General features: G+C 42.0%; 1 protein-coding gene across 2 annotated transcripts in view; it reads right to left on the reverse strand.

Annotated features, from left to right (window-relative positions):
• The window catches only part of AIG1 (androgen induced 1), a 114848-nt gene extending 95553 nt beyond the window's left edge, over positions 1–19295 (reverse strand). For both annotated transcript variants that reach the window (XR_014944801.1, XM_015858349.3), the window contains exon 1: positions 19023–19295. Coding sequence is in view for 1 of the 2 variants with exons in the window: in XM_015858349.3 (XP_015713835.2) it covers positions 19023–19163 (141 nt within the window). In the remaining variant the exon portion in view is untranslated. The remainder of the gene's footprint in view (positions 1–19022) is intronic.
• Between the last annotated feature and the right edge of the window lie 540 nt (positions 19296–19835).

The raw sequence follows: 19835 nt of genomic DNA on the forward strand, positions 1-19835 counted from the left end.
GCAGCCTTCCTCAAGCTATCTATTCCACTGATGACAGTGGGTGCCTAACTTTAATTGCAGTAAAGCTTTTGAATTATCCCACTTTTTCTAATCATATTTGTTATTATTAAATGAATATGCAAAGCCTATATGAGGTATCTTCAGTCACTCTGAAGGTCCAAAACCAAGTCTTATATACCCTGTCATGTGAAATTTAGTTTGTTGTTCTTTTTCTTTCATTGACATTCAAGAGCATTTGATAAAATATATGCATACTGATTCCATATCCAACAAATTAAGATAAAAATATATTTAGGACAGTTATATGGTATTGTATTTCTGGTTTATTGGAAGAAACTGCGAAACATTTACAGATGGTAAAGTGTTACTGCAAAGTACAGATCCCTGTAACATTTACAATTTAGACTTCAAAAGAAATTGAAAATGAAACCCACTACACATCATAATACAAGGTACAAAACACTGGAAAATTACAGTTTGTTATACTTGATTACATTTTCCAATGAAGCAACAGTAGCTAATTTTATTGTCATATTTTACAGATAATCTGAGCAAGGAGTTTGCAAATTGTGATGAGACTTGAAAACACAGGAGATTTGGGAACAAGAAGACGATCAAATCTCCTGACTGCATTAGACTCGTTGAATAATCCTTTTGACCCTGATAGAAGACAGTTGGCAGAGATTTTTCATGATCTGAATGCCTGCCTCCTCTAAAGACTTTGAAAGGCCATACTTAAATATACACAGCCCGAAACAAGCACCATTTGCTTTTTCCTCCTGCTAATAAAGGTATCCCAACATGGTAAGTTTACCACAGAAAAGAATAATTTTCAGGTGGCAGCATAGCACAGTTACAGACCCTGGCAACAACTGCAAAGGTTGTGCTCTAAATCTAAAAGTCTGCTTCATGTTTCGAATTGTCTATCTAAAAGATTAAACATGTATTTCTAATTGGTATCTGTTTTGTGTGAGAAAGAACATTCATTCATCTCAGCCTAATGCTGTATTCCCTTGAACGCTTGAACTTACCTACATCTACATACTAAATGAAGATAAGACGCTAGCAATACCAAATGATAACAATGTGCATTCATTTTACTAAGACATGAATGATAACAGGAACACAATCCAAGAGGCCTGAAAATGGGATGAAGAATGCACTAACAAAGCTAAATTCTCTACTCATTTGTAAGAGAAAAGAATAATAAGCCTAGCGTAGATTTCAAAGTGAAACTGTCAGAAGAAAAACTGGGCTATGATTAATCTAGAATATAAACACCTAAAATTATTTTGCTGCCATGATTGTTTACTATTAATTAGGCAGATAATTTTTTCACACTCCATTTGCAGCAACATCTTCTGTTTGAAGTGCTGCAAAGATGTTGTGTTTGTCCAATACAGAAACAAACACTTGTAAATTTCCCTTTTTGATGGTTCTACACTTTGATTAATTCAAAGTGAATATTCTGACTTTTATGAATTCAGAAAAACTGGCTTTTTGTTTTTTATGCAATTTCCTACTTTTGAGCACAGGAAGAAATGGTCATATGAAGCATTTGATGACAACCAACTTTGGCTCTTGACATCATTGACCTGTGTCACGTTTGAGACAAGATAAAATGAAACTCTGGACAAGTCACGTTAAGTACGAATATTGATACCGCTTCCTTTTGCTGCTGAGGCTCTTTAGGAAATGCACCGATTAACCTGGTAAGCGGAAAAGGTCTGAAGCATGCTTGGTTTACAGATCTGCCAGAAAAGAAAGAAGGAAGGGTGTTTATCATGGAACTGGGTCTGATGAAGCTTAAAGCTCATATCGGATAAATCATTTAGGAGGTAGATTTTCAAATGATAAAAACTTGAAAGCTGCTGTCATATGATTAGATGTTAAAATAGCAGCTACTCCCAAAACTAAGTGTATCTGGAAGCTATCAACTATGCTTAACTGCAGTCCTGCGGAAGCGGATATACGACCTTATCCTGGTGTCAAGTGCAAGTCAGTCTTCAATGCTGGGTATGAGCCACGCTCTAAAGCAGAGTGAAGCAGATGACACCAAACCTTGCCCCGTGATTCTAAAACTTGTTACTAGGGTTCACTTGATCCTTTTTGATATTCTAGTATATTCTAGCACATGATTTTGCATCTTTCTTTTAAGACCAATTTTCTTTAATTAAGTCAAAGACCTTTCTAGGCCACACGGCTTTAGGAGATACTTGGAAATTATTCAGAAAAGATTAATTTCATGCTCTGGGATGGGAATGCAAAAAATGTACTCATTATAAAATATGCTTGGACAAAATCCTTTTAAGAAAAAGAGTAAGCCATAAATCCTTACTGTCCCCAAAGAAAGGTGTTAATTAATGAGATGATCAAAAATTATAAACAGAAAACATAAATCTAAAAAAAACCCTATAAAACCCCAAAGAGTTTGTGAATTAATTTGACACACATTCCACTTCAGCATGCCAGCACACTACTTTTTTATTGGACCTTTGTTCTCCTTTCCTTCTTATATAATCACAAGAACAGTTAGAATTATTCTGTCTTTATCTCTCTCAACCTTTGAGCTATGCCTGGCACTGCTTTTGCGATCCCCTCATCAGCTGTGAAAGCACCATCCCCATTCCTGGAACCCCTTGGAGGCTGCAGTGGTGGCTGTGCTCATGAACCTAGTCCAACCCTGCTCTCCTGCGTGAGCACAGACACCTGGGAACCAATTGGCAGACTGTGTAGGCAGTGCATGGCTGGAACCCTCCCTGGTCTGCCTATGACTGCTCTCCTTTTCCCCCAGGTGAGCTGGTGAGCTGCACTGTGTGGCCTCTCGGCCTACATGCCAACAGCACTGCCATGGAGCCGCAGCAACAGTGCAGCTGGACCCATGTGCACAAATACATGTCACATAAAGGCTCAGGCATTCCATAGCTGCAGACCACAGAACACACTGATAAAAATGAGCATGTACAAATCAAAAAGACAACCAGAAAAATACGTCCTTCTCTGCAGAATGCATACGACAGACCTAGCACTGCTTTCAAGAAGAAACCTTCATATGCAAGAGCCTGGTACAGGAAAACAGGACCATTATTAGTGAGGCCTGGGGACAGAAGAAATACCGGCAACACATTTTTTGCAACGTCCTCCACTGCAACTCCCTGACCCTTCACAAATTTTTGAATAATAATGTTAGAGAAAAAATCGCCCAGCATGAGTAAACCAATAAACTACAGCCATGAAATGAGTTCCTCTTTTCTCCCTCCATTCAGATCTGCAGCTCCATGAAGACAGTAACACAGTAAACAAGCCTCCTCCTCCTCAACACACTTCAAGTCATTCTTCCCACACACAGCTGCCACAATCATGCATATTTCAAAGCCTCCATCTGGACTTGACAACTGTACCTTCCTCTCTTCCAGCCAAAAGAAATACACGTCCTACTCAAACATGCATGGACGGTATCATGCTGTTTACTTCAGAAGAGAAGCTGCCGCTGGTGCTCCATAAAGTAGGTCAGGTGGGCGGAAGCCCCCATGTAAACCTTCATGCTAACTGCCTCAGTTAGACCCACTGTGCATTCATTTTCCTCCCTTTCCAGCTAGAAGTTGTCTCCAGGCAGAATGTGAGGATTCGTGATGTTGTCCGGTCTGCTGAATGTCTGATGCTTCTGAATAAACACCTACTGCTCACACACGGATTAACCTCACAGTATATACTCAGCAGATTCAACATCACCCACAATTTCTTGATATATGCTGCATGTGCCACACTGTGCACGATACCTCTTTCTGCCCAGAAATAAGGCAGTGACCCCTAAGGTTGCTGCCGACTTTAAGGATGCCCTGAACTTGGCATATACAGAGGCCAGTTCTCAGAGCTCTCAGGCCTGGGGCCTCCTCTTCTCCTGAAGGTCAGCTCTGTGCTACAGCTATCCCTGATGCTCTCTGCAGTAGCCACCCACTCTTTGCCTCCATTCTGACATTTATATACTTGTCTCTCTTCAGTTCTTCCTCTCCAGCAGCCTGGCCAGAGCATACTCCTTCCTATACTGTCAAATATACTGCCTTGGCTCCGCCATGCAAACAAGCACCCCGTCTCTCCCATATCATTCTTTGCAGCAAGTTAAGGACTGCACTTCCTGCAACACTGTGAAGGGAGAAGGCCACAGCAAGATTTGGGTCTTAGCTCAGAGAGCAGAGAAGCTGAGGCTAAAACAGGAATCAGCCAGGTTGCTCCTGCTTTGCCAGCAGGTAGTGGCTGCCTCTAAGAGCATACCCTTTCACTAATACCTAATAGCAGTCGCCTCGTACCCATGAATCCCCCAATCCGGAATACTGCATCCAGGCTTGGGGCCCCCAGTACAGGAAGGACATGGAGGTCTTGGAGCTGGTCCAGAGGAGGGCCACTAAGATGATCAGAGGGCTAGAGCACCTCTCCTATGAGGAAAGGTTGAGGGAACCAGGCTTGTTTAGCTTGGAGAAGAGAAGGATCTGAGGAGACTTCATTATGGCCTTCCAGTACATGAAGGGAGCACATAAACAGGAGGTGGAATGGCTGTTTACGTGGGTAGGTAGTGATAGGGAAAGGGGGAATGGTTTTAAACTGAGACAGGGGAGGTTCAGGTTAAATATTAGGAGGAAGTTTTTTACATAGAGGGTAGTGATGCGCTGGAACAGGTTGCCCAAGGAGGTTGTGGATGCCCCATCCCTGAGAGCATTCAAGGGCAGGCTGGATGTGGCTCTGGGCAGCCTGGTCCAGTGGCTGGCAACACTGCACATAGGAGGGGGGTTGAAACCACATGATCATTGTGGTTCTTTTCAACCCAGGCCATTCTATGATTCTGTGAAACAAACAAACAAACTTCCCATCTACGGTCAGCAGAAGCAGCAGTGAGTCAATGGGTGCGACAGGACTGATGGGAGGAGTGCTGTGATTGTCTGGACAGCGCTGCCTGAACAGCCAGTTTTGAATGCAGCCCCAACCCATCCTGCAAAAAACCCCAAAGACCAAAAGCAGTAATCACCACAGAGCACCTCCCAAACCATGTAACATTAGAGACATTTTAAAATTCACACTATACAACTATGATAACACCACAAGTTCGTTAATGACTATATATCCAGTCCATTTGATGCCTCTTTGCAGAGAGACATTGTGAAGCTTAGCTAGCACTTCCTGAGTGCTCTGAGATATAAAATGGCACCACAAAGCGATTCTACTCTTAGCAATACACTTTGTAGCAGGGTTTATTAATTTTGTCCAAAAGAGAAACCAGAATATCTCCATCTGCATGTGCACACCTTCTTTGACCATGAAGAAATAAGGGCTCCATATGGAAATAAATATATATAAAGTGAATGGACAAGGCTAATTATTTGGAATAGGTACCCCTGTGCGGCACACTTGCTTGTTACAGGTGCCACAGAAGAGCTGTGGCCTAGCTGCCACTGTGCCAGCCTGCAGCCACTCTCTGTTATAAGCGGTTCCAACAAGCTGAGATGTGTCTTGAATTTTTATAACTTGATCATTCAGGTTTTAAAATTTTGCTTTGATGCTTCATATAGCGCTTTGGAGGTCACCCAGGCATTTTATGCAGACTTCTGGTACACTTAATCATTTCAGTGGCTTCCTGCAGTAAATCAAGAGACATTATATTAATAAAAGATGGGGCTGTTCCAGGTCTGATTCATAATGCTGAATCCCCATCTACCTGGCTTAAAAGAGTCCTTTTAAAAGGTCAGTTTTCTTTAAGGAATTTTGAATTGCAAGGACGTGCCTTCTCTGTCACAAGACTCCTGCAGAAATCATACACTCAAGGCCAGCAGTCTGGGGTGGTTCAGATGTCTCAAGATGTCTGGACCACAACCCAGACTAGGAGACCTCCTCTGATACAACACTTAGATACGAGTACACTATGCAGATATCTCCTTCAACAGTTGTATTCCCATTGCTGCTCTTCATCTGTCAAATCCTATTTAGTAACACTGAGTCGAAAGCCCCAAGCAGGCAAAATACAGGTCTCAGAGGGAAAGACTGGCCAAAAGTTGACCTTGTTTGCACCCCGTTCTTATTGTTTCATTATTTCTTCAAAATATTTACTAACCCCCTGTAATAATTAATCTAATATACAAATAAAGTAAGAGATTAAACAGTTTTCAGGGAATACTGCAGGCAAAATATTACCAAATAACAATTTCTCACCACAAATGCTGATTTGATTGTGACGTAATTTTTACCAAGTATCGTAATGAAAACAATCAAGTGTTTTGTTTTCACTTGATTAAGCCAACTGCGCTGATACCAGGAGTTTGAAATACGTTTTCTAAAGCTCTTTTTCCATGAGAAATTGTGAGATTGCCTTCTTCCGACGTAAACTCACATTTTCTGAGTTTATAATCACAGAAGAAGAGACTTCAAAAGAAAGACCCCAAACAAACAGACAGAACAACACAACCAAAAAAAAACCCCACGCCCCTCCAGTACATCAAGGTCTTATCCTGCAAGGTGAAGAAAACTTGTATTTCTAACAATGCAGCAGGATGTAGATGCTGAGCATCACTTCCCAGACCAACTAAGGAGAAGAAATGTAAATAATACAGAGAGAATATCTTCCGATTAGCCCCCAGAAGTCATGCCAAAATACCTATTACACGAGATCAGATGTTTTGTGACATTTTTTCACTAGGCTGTCATGAACATTGGTTCCAATGGCATGCCCTGTGGTGGAGCAAAAGACTCTCAGCAATGAGTGGCATCAAGACAAAACTGCTCCCATCACAACAACACTCCCAGCCTGCAGCCCGTCCCTGGTCACAGAACAGAGGCCAGCCAGGCAGGCTACAGACTCTCTGGGGCTACTTGTTCCAGTCAGCACTTCACTATTTGGCTGATGTATCTTGAAAGGCGTTCTTCAATCTAAATCACTTGCTCCAGTCAGAATTTTATTTTTGTTAACATAGACTTTAGAGACCTGATTTTACATTTACAAGACATTATACTGAGATCCCTATGGACTTTACTGAGGATGGCATAAGAGCCCAAATCTGCTATAAGTAACCACTTTGTTGATAAAGACAAACACATAGGCCATCTATGAGTAACAGGAATTGTTTCAGTCAGTTCATTCATTTTCCAGGGAAATGTCATACTCCTGAGAATCACGAGGTTATGTGATAAAAAGTGTATATTCACACACATGAAGGCACAGAGGGAAACCAGTGTGAGGAACCAGAGTCAGACCCTGGGACATGGGGCCTCTGTGGTACCAGCAGCTGGAGCAAGTGAAAGTCTTATGTGAGAGTCAGCACATGAGTCTGTGAACACCAGGCCAGACTGGCAGGTGAGTAGGGAAAAGGCTTGGGAGACAAGTACTGAAGTAACTATGAGTCTCAGTCGGATAACAGTATGAGGAAAGGGTCTGCAAAGCAACTCCAAGCCCACTACTGGGGAGGCTGTGGGATCTGGGGTCAACAGAGACACCCACTTGCGCATATGCGTCTGTGCATGAGGTACCTGGAGATGAGAGCATCTCATGTCAGCTCCTGGGAAATCCTCAGTGTGCACCTGTGTGTACCAGTGAGTGTGCAAGTTGGGCTGTGCACCAAAAACTGGAGTTAGGCTGCCAGTCTTGGGGGTTTCAATTCACACTGTATCTCTGGATATATTTTCCACCAGTGGACCCCCATCCTGATCAACAGGAAATGCAAAAAGCATTAGGCTGCTGGTGCTAGTGTGTGAGCCAAGCGCTGAGTGTTTGTTAATCTCAGCGGCAGGTCATGCATATGTACATATATGTATCAGGTATGTGAGCTTTTGTGTGTGTCCAATGGGCACATATTTGGCCTTGCTACTGACTGGACAAGACAAAGGGCATGGAGCTATGGCAGGCTCATCTCTATCAGACTGCCTGGTTCAGCAGCCCCTAACAAGTATTAGTATGTAGGTTTGAATCATGTAGGTGTGAAATGCAGATTTCCTTCTTTCCCCATATCTATATTCTAAATCACAACAGGTGTGTCTGTATGCACTTCCAATACACCCAAATAAACAAAGAATAACTACTTATATATGTTCACATGGAAAAAAGTTTTCTCTATTAACAACAGCAGTGGCTGATAAGCTAAGCAATGTTTCAGAGTATTTTTGTTCATCTCACTGAATGCAGCAGATTTCAGATCTCATCATTACCATCATAAGATGAGTTTACTTACAAGGAAACATGAAATGCAATTAAAAGAACTCCAACAGTTCATTTAAAACATATAAACCAGAGAAAAAAAGAAAAAAAGATGTAAAATGCCTGAATAAATAATGATTGCCAATTCCCTCTATCGCTTTGATTATTTTTCTGAAACATTAATTCTTATCAAGGACATGTTTCTGAATTGAAATTTATCATAAAAGCTTGCATGGCAGACTACCAAAAAGTGACAAAATAATAAATAATAAACATTAGGCATCCTGTAACAAGGATGCTTTAAAACTTGTACAAAAACAAAAAGCAAAGCTAAATTCTTATGTAAAAACATGATTCCAAATATGGTTTCTTTAGGGCTATTACTAGACTGAAATCATGGTACTCTGGCAAAAGATGTCTGATTCTTCATTGTTACAGACCTATACAGGGTGCTTTAAAAGGACATGAAAATGACACTGAGTAGGTCAGGTATTTGGGATGGACAAGGTGAGAACACAATGGAAAGTGTAAGGCAGTGAATGTACAGGGGAAAAAGTGTGTGTGAATGTTGGAAAAAGATTATAATGAGTACTATGGGAATAAGAACAGAATCATTAGGCATGGAAATACAGGCTGCTGGAAGACAATTGGGTGTACAACTGGAACCAGAATACAGAACTGAAAGATCGAGGATGCTGTGGTAGGTGGGTAAGAATAGAACAGAAGGAACGGGGAAAGGGCTATTCCTTCCAATAAGGGGGGGGGGAAAAAAAAAGCAAAAAATGCAGAGATATTCAACAGCAAAGTGAAACTGGGTGATAAGGAACACAAATAGAAGAGGAAAAAGTGGGAGTGCTTTTGTTTACAAAGCCAGCGACGGACGAACAAAATCATCCCTTGTACACCCTCAAAGACATTCATGTTCTGCTTGTATGTTGTTGGTTGAATTTTGGAGTCAGGAAGCTCAGATCCTCAAACCCCCAAAGTAACCAAAGGTCCCTCTAACATTTTCTAAAATACAGCTTATAATTTTAACACAGCCTCATACTTCCTGGGGCACAAGGCAGCTTTTAATGAATTTGGCAATACCATTTCAGTAGCTCCTGTCTCAAACCATGTGAAAAAGAAAACAAAATCTAGCTTGAAATGAGTTAATAGCACCAAATCTTATCTCTGGAAATTTAGAGGTGTTTAACTTCTGAAATTCTACTGGCATCGAATCAAGGAGATTTGAATACTAATCTTCTATAATCATATGTTGGAATTAGAAACAATTATTAGCTTCTTAATAAATACAGAAATATCCCTTTCTAGCTCTGGTAGGTCAGGAGACAGCTGACCTGAAAGGTGTCTGCTCTGCCTCGTTAGCTAGAGTTTTTTGACACCCAAAAACTTAACAGTATCTGATGCCTCAAAGCACTCAAGTCATTCTATGGATATAATGGTTCATCAACTGGTTGTCTACAAGGCATTCAGTAATAACAGTTTACTCTCAGATGGACACAGCAGACCACACTGTAGCTTTTACAAACACAAATTAATATTTTCATATTAGATACCGTATGAGTAAATAACAATTACGTTAAACATACACACCAGTGCGTATCTATCACCAAGTACCCCAAATTCCTTTCAGCCTCTTGAATGTCCACTTCACTAGTACAGTGTGGTACCCCAGGTCCACACGGTTTCCTTGATGACTCACACATTCTTAGGACTCACCTCCCAGGATGTACAGGAACGCAGCTAATTGTGTCTGGCACATATGTAAATTCTCAGCTCTTTGGAACAAAGCTAGAACAAGTAAACTAAGGTCACAAAAGCTGTCATAGCATGGAAAGTCAATTTGTGAGCTTAAGTGAACAGCAAATGGGGACCTTTGCATCTGTCAGTGCATATGGCTTCTGGCTAAGGGCAAAATTTTGCAGGCACCCTCTGCTGTGCAAAAGAGTGCTAACGCCAACAACTTCTGCACAGGAAGTGGTACCGTGTTGCCAGTGAGGGGCCTGTGTGCACTGGTGGGCACAGGTATGTGAGAGGAAGGAACAGGGAGAGGACAAGGAAAGGAAGAAGTCTGAGGGAGCTAACACACACTGGTTGTGCGGAGAAATACCAGCCACTTTGCACCTCCACATCTCATCTTCCCTCATTTTTTCCTCATACAGGCGAATACCTAAATACCAGTTAGTCGCAACACTAGGCTTGTCAGATGGTACACTCTTGCCTGTTCACCCCAGTATAAAGTGTTGTTGTCTTCCTTTTCTCTTCCACTTTTCCTACTTGCAGCCTTCACAGAGCTGAACCTGCACTGTCATTTGGGCCAAAAAACATGCATCTTCTCAAGAAACAAGAGTCCTACTGCAGCATCTCAGGATCACACAGAAACTCTAGCCTGAACATCAGCTGTATGAATGCTTCCATCACTTCAGACACAAGCTTGTTTAGCATTTCACAGAGAAAACACTCCTTTTGCATTCACTCATTTTATAAATTTACACAGCAGCATTAAAAGCAGCCTATTCTTCTTCCTCTTGCATCTGAAACAAGTACATTTAGGAGCATATACCACCTGCGCTCTGTATGTGGAACACCCACAACTGCTTGAATTCTAATAATACTAGCAAAAATAATAAGTAACATTGTGTTACTTATGTGCTACCAGAGCCAGAAGCCTTCAAGACACCTGAATATATATATATATATATGCAAATAAAGCATAAAGAACTAGGTTTTAAAAATACATACAGATACAGACAGCACTGCTCAAAACCAAGAACAAGCCAAGAGCTTCTTAACAGAGTAAAACTAAAACTCCTTGCTAAGTCCTTACCCAACCAACTAAAACAGTCTGAAGTGTCTAGCAGCTCTTGTGGAGGTAAGCTTCAGTCCTCTTAAACTGCCTCACTTCAACTAACTCATTGTGCTTTGCTTCATGAGACAAGCTAGCAAGGAATTAGCAAGGGATTTAACATTCTGCTCTCCTGCACAGTCTGCTCTATATTATCAGGACACCTAATATTCAGCTAGTAATAAAACAGTAGTACTAGCTTTGTTTTAAAATACCCTGTAACCAGCCCTAAAACACGCTGAAACAACCAACCTGACAGACACCTGGAGCAAAAACACCTGAAATATGTCAGTCGCATGCAGATTTGAGTGGGAATTATGATACTATCACAACTTTTGGCAAGCATTTGTTTGAAAAACCCTACTGTAAACAAGATGCTTAGCAAGGTAGCAAGACGAGATGGTCAGAGCATGCAGCACGAGGCATTCAAATGTTTCTTTCAAACTGTAGAGGGAAAATAGCCTGGACTTACCTAAGGTGCCAGAAACAAGGAGCTTTCATACAAATGACAAACAGGTTTCCATTTTCTCCCAGCAATTCACTTTTGTTTGACCTATTTCCAGCCAGTGGAATCCTTAAATTTTGCAGTATGTACAAAAAAGCAAGCAAACACAAAGCAACAACGCCAAGTGTATGCCAAAAGAGTGTAAAATGCCCTGAGATAACTAGGAAATTGTTGATGGAAATCCTCAAGGCACATAACTCCAGTTCATAGTGGAATATGGATTTGTTTTTAAGTCATACTGAAACGCTTTTAGCTATTTTATTTTACTTCGCTTTATTCCTCTCTGAGATAGCCGCAAGTTTTAATTCCTCTTCTTTTTCAGGCTGCTGTTAACTCTGCCATCCACTAAAGCTGAACACGCCTTTTTCACTGGTAGTAAATTTCACTATACTGAGTCGAAAAAATGGGGCATCTTACATAATAAAAAGGCTATGAAGACTAATAACAAATCCAGAGATTTTGAAAATACGATATGGAGAAGATTTAATTATTCAAATAAACACAGGTAAATAAGGCAGAAGTTGAAAAAAGCTTTCGTAAGAACTAAGAAAGCTTTCCATATTCACGTCTAGTATCATGTGAACTTATTATGCAGCAATATTTCTTTCACTCTTCAGCTCTGCAGAAAGAATACAAGCCCGTCACTGTTATTGGTCTTTTTTCATATTTACTGAATGTAAATGGCACTAGCAAGTAGAACTCCAAATGACATGGATTCTCTGCATGTGCTGAGCTCTTCCCAACATCAAATTTTATATTAAATTAGCACAATCTGAAAAAAAAGTTTTCTAAATATCACATTAGGATAGGCAGGCACTGACTATTTCAATTATTAAATACGCAAAGCTGAAGCACTGAAATTACTGCGCATAATGAATAGAATCTGAGGTATTTCTGTTTTATTGCTTTGTTCGTACACTTAGCAATCTCTTGTAATAAATCTACATCATGTCATCTTTCATACATTGCAAAACCACATATTTTTTCAACTTGGTTTTACTATATTGTCATTTTACTTAGTTCAAGCCTGCAGACAATTTTGTATCATTTTGTTGCATGGTGGCATACTGACACAATAGAATTGTCCATTACACCAACAATGAAAGGTATCACAGTATCACAGTCTCATGTGGGTTGGAAGGGACCTTAGAGATCATCGAGTCCAACCCACGGGATTCGGGCCTCCTGTGTAGCAGAGCGGCACTTCTACCACTTGCGCCACAGGGGGAATTCGAACCCAGGTCTCCGGTGTTGCAACGTGGCATTCCTACCACTGCGCCACTGGAGGTTTTTACAGGCTGAGCATTTCCCAACTTGTAAATGCAGTGATCAATTTCATATATTTTCTGCAGCCTAAGGACATAACAAACAACTACAAGCACCAACTTCCACCATGCAGTTCTTTGTACAACCTCAGGCAGACCCAACTGCAAAGATTCAGGAAGAATTTGATTTTATTTACTGGATGTTGTGTTGAGGGACATGGTTTAGTGGGAGCTATTAGTAACAGGTGAACGCTTGGACTGGATGATCTTTTAGGTCTTTTCCAACCTTGGTGATTCTATGATTTACAACATTTCTAACTCAAAAAGTTTGCTATTTTCTACATTAGTTGAACTATTTTTAATAGGTTGGTTATATAGGCCTTCAGTACGACTTAAGAATGTCAGTCTCTCAAATGTATTTCTTGTATAAGCTTAATTGGCCTCAAAAGTATAACATGAATACAATATCCAAAAAAAATGCATATATTATTTAAATATCTGATTTGAGATTTGTGTTCACAAGACATTAGTACAGCTCAGAACCCCAACTTTGACTTCAGCATAAGACTTCCATGACATACACCAGATGTATTGTCACTGTTCAAAATTATTGTTTAAAATACTAAATAACGCCTCTGGTGGCGCAGTGGTAGGAATGCCGCTTGCAACACCGGAGGCCCAGGTTTGAATCCCCCTGTGGCACAAGTGGTAGAAGTGCCACTCTGCTACACAGGAGGCTCAAATCCCAGGGGGTTGGACTCGATGATCTCTAAGGTCCCTTCCAACCCGCACGAGACTGTGAGACTGTGTGATACGGAGACCTGCAAGAGTAACTGAGTTATCATTACTCCTATAGTAAAATAATAAAGAAAAACCTTCAGCTGCATGCAATGGATGTAGGATTTTCTTCAGAGGGAAACAGAAAATCTACTAAACCAACTGCTTGAAGTTGTCATCATTTGAACTGTTCTGGCAAAACCATACACTTTTCACTGCTTTATAGTACTGTTAACATAGCACTGTTACCTATCACTTATGTACTCCAAGTCATAAAATAATATTACTGTCGTTAGTTAAATCTATCACCATAGTAAGTGATCCCAATCTGTCCTCTCTTCCACTCTCCTCCTTTCCCCTGCCAACCCAGCTGCCAACATAAATATTTCAGGACACACATAACATTCCTAAGAATTCCCTAACTGAATGTCAAACATACTTTTGCCCAATTGTAAAATAAAGACATACTAATGTAATGTGAAAACTGAACTCTTTGATACGTTGCTCCAATTCCACTCAATTTGAAATAGTGCTACCAAGAGCAAATGGTCTGTGAATAAGAAAAGGTGATTTTACTACATTTTTATTACTGCATTAATGGCACCCACTACACATCACTGTTTCTCTCACTTGTTTACAGCCTGAGAGGGAAAAATAAGGTTTTAAACCACACACTTATTAAAAGGTTCCCTTATACATAGCGTCGCCTTTTCTCTCAAAAATATTCAAGGACCATTAAGAAGTCTCACCTGGTTATTTCTCAAGAAGCAATCCTTTAGTTTCTTTCTCTGTAAATTGATGAATACAGGTGATTGTATTCTGCACCACAGTAAAAACACTGAGATATTTAGACATGGTGATGAATTGCCTCTGGGAATAATACATAATAGCACTTTACATTTCTGTAATCTTTTCATGCAGAAGCCATAAAACACTTGACAAAGGTGGGTGACTAGCAGGGTAACTTTACAGATGATGAAAGAGAAGAGCAGAAGGTGAAATTCATTTTGGTAAAGGAAATCCTGGAAGAGTCATATAATTATATTCCCTAGACTATGGAACATGGTTTTGCTTCTGTCCTCTGTCTTGCAGCAAGTTTAACCCATACAATCAGTGAAGAACCTTGTTCAACATTAAACTAAATCCAGCCAAGCAGTCAGGAACACAAATTACCTTTTGATCTCCAGATATCAACTAGAAATTGTAGCAGCTCAAGAAGTGCAAGAGTTTACAGCATTAAATCAAGAGGGACTCATAATATATCTAACAGATGTGGTGAATACATGCAGGATAATACCACACAGAGTATAAAGGACAACAGTGTGAATCGTGTAAAGTACTTGATTATGTGGGTAATGAACAACAAAGAAAACCAGTGTCACTTTCTAAACTCTGCTTTACCTCAAGTGTCATTACCCAGAGGCTGGCTAGTCAACCTTACCCTTCCTAAGTTGTAAGATTCCATTTCAGAAAGGATTTCAGGCCATCTACAGTTGGGACTTCCAAGCTTAGCACCAGAGAAGCACAAACCCATACATTTGTACTTTACTAATATTAGTGTATTATTAGTGTACAGTACGTAATCTACATACTGTAATAGTGTATTACTAACATGAAGGCACTGTAATTTTCCTAAAGTAAGCAATACACCTAGTCCTAATACAAAATTTGTCTAATTTTACACTTGGCAATGCTATCCAGCCTGTTTGCAATCAAGCTGACTTCTGATTTTTATGTGTAGGGAAAAGACTGACTTATGAATCTTCCAGCCACTGATATTTACCGATCATCTAATTTCCTATTAAGATGACTATATTCAGGGAGGGCACACATCATCTGTAATTTTAGCCATGCTTTGTTAAGCAGTTATCTATTTTATCTAATAACTTTACCCCCCATAATTTAATAACTAATGCGCTAAGAAGTAAAAGGTAAATGGCAAATCTGGAAATTCTAGTTTCTAGCGCTATTGGTGATACCATGAGTTCTATAATTTTCTAAAGGCAAGAAACAGACTGAGTTCTGACAACTTAATGTACTTAATGAAACCACAGTTACCACAGAAAAATGCAACGTGTACCACCAAAAAATGATCCAACAGCAAAGCTCATACACCCAGGAGGGGAGTAAACTCTTCGAAAGGGCTGACAATAGCAGGACACGGGGAAATGGTTTTAAGTTGAAAGAGGGAAGATTTAGGTTGGATGTTAGGGGGAATTTCTTCACTAGGAGAGTGGTTAGGCCCTGGAACAGGCTGCCCGGGGAGGTTGTGGATGCCCCGTCCTTGGAGGTGTTCAAGACCAGGTTGGACGGGGCCCTGGGCAACCTGATCTAGTAAAGGTGTATGTTTGGTGGCCCTGCCAGGCAGGGGGTTGGAACTACATGATCCTTGAGGTCCCTTCCAACCCGGGTCATTCTGTGATTCTGTGAAAGCTTATACCAGTCATTTTGCAGAAACTCAACCTGTCAGGCAATGTATAAAAGTAGGTATGTAGACATCTTGCTATTTCTTTCAAAGGAAGAATAACAGTGTATGACCAGACACAATCAAAATGGATTCCTGTCCAGCTTTGGTTACCCTGAATCAATAGGTATGAATGCCCACATTAACGTTCTGTTATTCACAGAGTCACAGAATTATCAAGGTTGGAAAAGACCTACAAGATCATCTAGTCCACTACTACCGATACTTCTCAGCTAAATCATATTCCTCAACAGGAGTTTATTCAAAACAGGGACGTTAATCATAACACATAACACTTGAGTCTGCTTCCAAAAATCTCCTCTTGCCTTTTGTCTCTCTATCATGGCTCAATCTGTCATAGGGTCCTCATGATTAAAGACCCCATGCAGGATTTTATTAATGCATTTAGCTACTTCAAGCACTTACAACATTGAAAGAATACCGCTACAAGTAGAGAACATTCCTGCAAGACTTAATGAGCTGACAAACCTGTTAGAAAAATCACTTTGGATTACCATCTTTTTCACCTCAACTTCCACTATAAGGAAGTTCCACTATAAGGCTCAGCACCAAAACTATGGATAACAGTGTGGGGAACAGGGAAGCAATCTACTGCTGAGGCACCAAATATCAAACCTAGTCTAACAAAGGCAGCTGTGTAAGAGATTTTAGACAGCTGTCTTGGAATATCACACACAAATCCAATTCTTTGCTGGGTTAGTTCACAGGAACTAACTTTGGAGCAGTTAAAAAATGCCATCAGCAGCATTGACATTCTTTTGTAATCCAAGAACAGGAAAGATCAAGCAGGAATATCAGCATCCAAGAAAATATTATTCAGGTATGAACATCCAAAATATTATGGGTAGACAGAGACAGGCTTTAGCTTTGTGTCACTTTCCTCTTAATGCTCAACTTCTATAAACAGTACAAGTACCATACAGATTAATGCATATATTTTGAATGTTTTACTCTACCTTATGTTTTAGATTCCAAACAGATAGTTTTTCATAATTAGATTCAAAAGCATATTGCACACAGAGAAATGTAAATCATTTCACATAGAACCTCTACAAAGCCAGCTATGTAAATATCTGCTGGTGCTGAGACTGGAGTGGAATGTCCCATTATAAATGGACAGGTAAAAAAAAAAATCCACATTTTTGATACATATGAAAAACTCAATTTTCTCAAAAAAAAAAAAAGTAAACTGTTTCTGGAAATAGAAAGAAATTCTACGTGTTTCTATGATGTCAAATAGGAAAACTCCGCTTGCAGAGGTACAATCTGTAGCAGGAACACGTCTGCCAAGGCTCTGGCATGGCTGACATTTTTGTCTAGCAGCCTTCAAATATGACTGACACAGGAACACTGCACATGGTCAACAAAACTGAAACTTAGGGAAGAACTTTCCAAGACTAAGCCAACACAAAGGATTTTGATAGTGTGCCTAACACCCTCCAACCACTCCTCCTGGTATCCTCCTCAGGAATCAAACAGTATTTTGCTTCTTCGTGTCTCCCCGCTACCCTCTTATTCAGAAGGAGTAAATACAGCAAGGAACTCTTAAGCTTTTCTCACCCATAAGACTTGGTAACTATGAGAAACATATGACAACTATTAGCTAAGGGACAAAAAGGACAAAAATGACGAGATTTGACTAGCTGTAGTTGATAAATGTTCTAGAAATCTCAGAATGCACCATATATTCACCTTGACCTTTTAAGCCACATCAGAAGTAGCCTGAACCTGAACCACACATATGCTTTGACAGATAAGTCCACATGAACTTGCCACAGAGAGCTTCACTTGGTTCATGTTCAACTCAGTGAAGACAAAAAGTCCACCCTAACTTACTAGAGTATGACATTAATTTCTACCAACTGCTATCACTGACAGCACTGTTCAGCAGCCCAAAAGGATAAAAAAGCCTAATTCGGACATTAGTTTGCCTTTCAGGGAAAACAAATCAAGTCTTAATACACCCTTTAAAAGAGCAGCAAAAGCATCTTAGCAATGCAGATCGCAAGGATCCAGCCAACATTTCACACCCAACACAGAATTATCCTGGCTAAACACAGTAATTGCTTCTCTCTGAATGAAATACAGACCTCAAGGAATCTGAGCTTAACCCTGATGCAAGATTTCCACATTCCACCTGCTATGTTAATAGCGTTTGATTTGGGCTGCCAAACTCACCAGCTCAGCCTACAGACCGGATGTGAAGTGCACAGCTGTTAATGAAGGGGTAGCGACACCTGTGACTACAGAATGAAGTTCTAAGAGAGGCTTTGTTCTACAGGAGACATTGTGAGACTTTTCTGCAGCTACAAAACTGAAACATTTCTCTTCTGATTACTCTCTAGGCTCACAGAAAAGGATACAGTTTGATCCTAAGCACAAGCAGCTTCTGAACCAAGGACGGAGCGTCTCCTCCCATCTCTTCCCCCGCCCCCGCTCCTCCCATTTCCACTACAGCAACACTGTTACGAGGTCACACAGGCGCGGACACTGGGGGGCAAAAATAACCCCCATGCAGCAGGTGCAGCTCCCACTGCTATTTGCCATACGCGTGCGGCCCGGATCCTTATGAGCAAGCGCAACGAAACGCCTCTTGTTCCATAGGCGCACTGTGTGTTCGCTACCCAGACTGAGCGGACTGGCGAGCTGAGGGGCCCACCATTGTATCGCACACACACCTGCCGGGGAAGGGCCAAAGGGAACGTAATGTGCTCTCTTCTGACAGCACCTCGGGGCAGAACACAGGGACCACCACCAAAGGCCAAACCCCCAGCAGCACGTCCAGACACACCTTCCCCGCGGGGCGGCCCCTCATCTTTACGGGTGTCTCTCACAGCCGGCCCCGCAGCCCCAGTACGTCCCCGCTGTCATGTCACCACCTGGCCGGGCCGTCGGGCCGGGCCGGGCCGGGCCGCTCCGCGTGGGGAGCCTGAGGAGGGGGCAGGGCCACGGGCTGCGGGGGCACTTACCAGGTCTATGAAGGTCAGAAATTTCCAGCTGCCTCCATAGGTCTGATGCGCGGGCATGTCAATGGCCTTGTAATTGCACAGGATGGAGCAATAGGACAGGAGGATGGCGGCGCGCAGCACCTGGCAGGGCACCAGCGCCATGTTGCACGCTGCAGGGGCGGCCTTAGCGGCGGCACAGGCTCACAGCCAGCGCTGCACTTCCGCGACTACCGGCGTGCCCGGCTGTCCGCGGGCCGGGCCGGGCGGGACGGCCTCCCAGCGCCGGGCCGGGGCGGAGCGCGGCGGCTGCGGGTGCCCGGTGGGGCCGGGCCGGGCGGCGGCGGCGCGGGCGGCGGGGTGGGCGCGCTCCCGAGCTCCGTGCCCGGCCGGGTGGGACGGGGCCGCGCCGCTCCCAAGGGGCGGTGGAAGCGCGGGGCTGACTCAGGTGGGATGCGCTGGTGTACCAGGGTACTGCTCTGGGGTGGTCGTAGCGTGGGAGCAGTGCTGCTAGAGGTGAGCTCTGCCTGAGTGCACTGTGCCCGTGTGCGTGGCTTCGGCTCCGGCCCTGGCTTCCTGCCCGCTGAGGGGATGCTAGCAGGGCAGGATCGGAGCTCCGTGTTGGGTCTGAAGAGGCCCCGAGACCAAATTCCTAGCTTTAGTCCAGGAGAACATAAAACAGTAGAACAGGGCTCTGGAAAAAACAACTTCATGGGAGTTAGATCAAGTGAAAGGTGACACCTGGGGATGTGAGCTGAGGTGTGGTGTGAGGGATCAACATGCCAGTCTCTGTGTAAACAACTGAATGGCAGCTTCAAATAGGATAGTAGGAAAAAA

This window comes from Coturnix japonica, chromosome 3, assembly GCF_054131305.1.
Source record: "Coturnix japonica strain WE chromosome 3, WE-NBRP24, whole genome shotgun sequence".
NCBI lineage: Eukaryota > Metazoa > Chordata > Aves > Galliformes > Phasianidae > Coturnix > Coturnix japonica.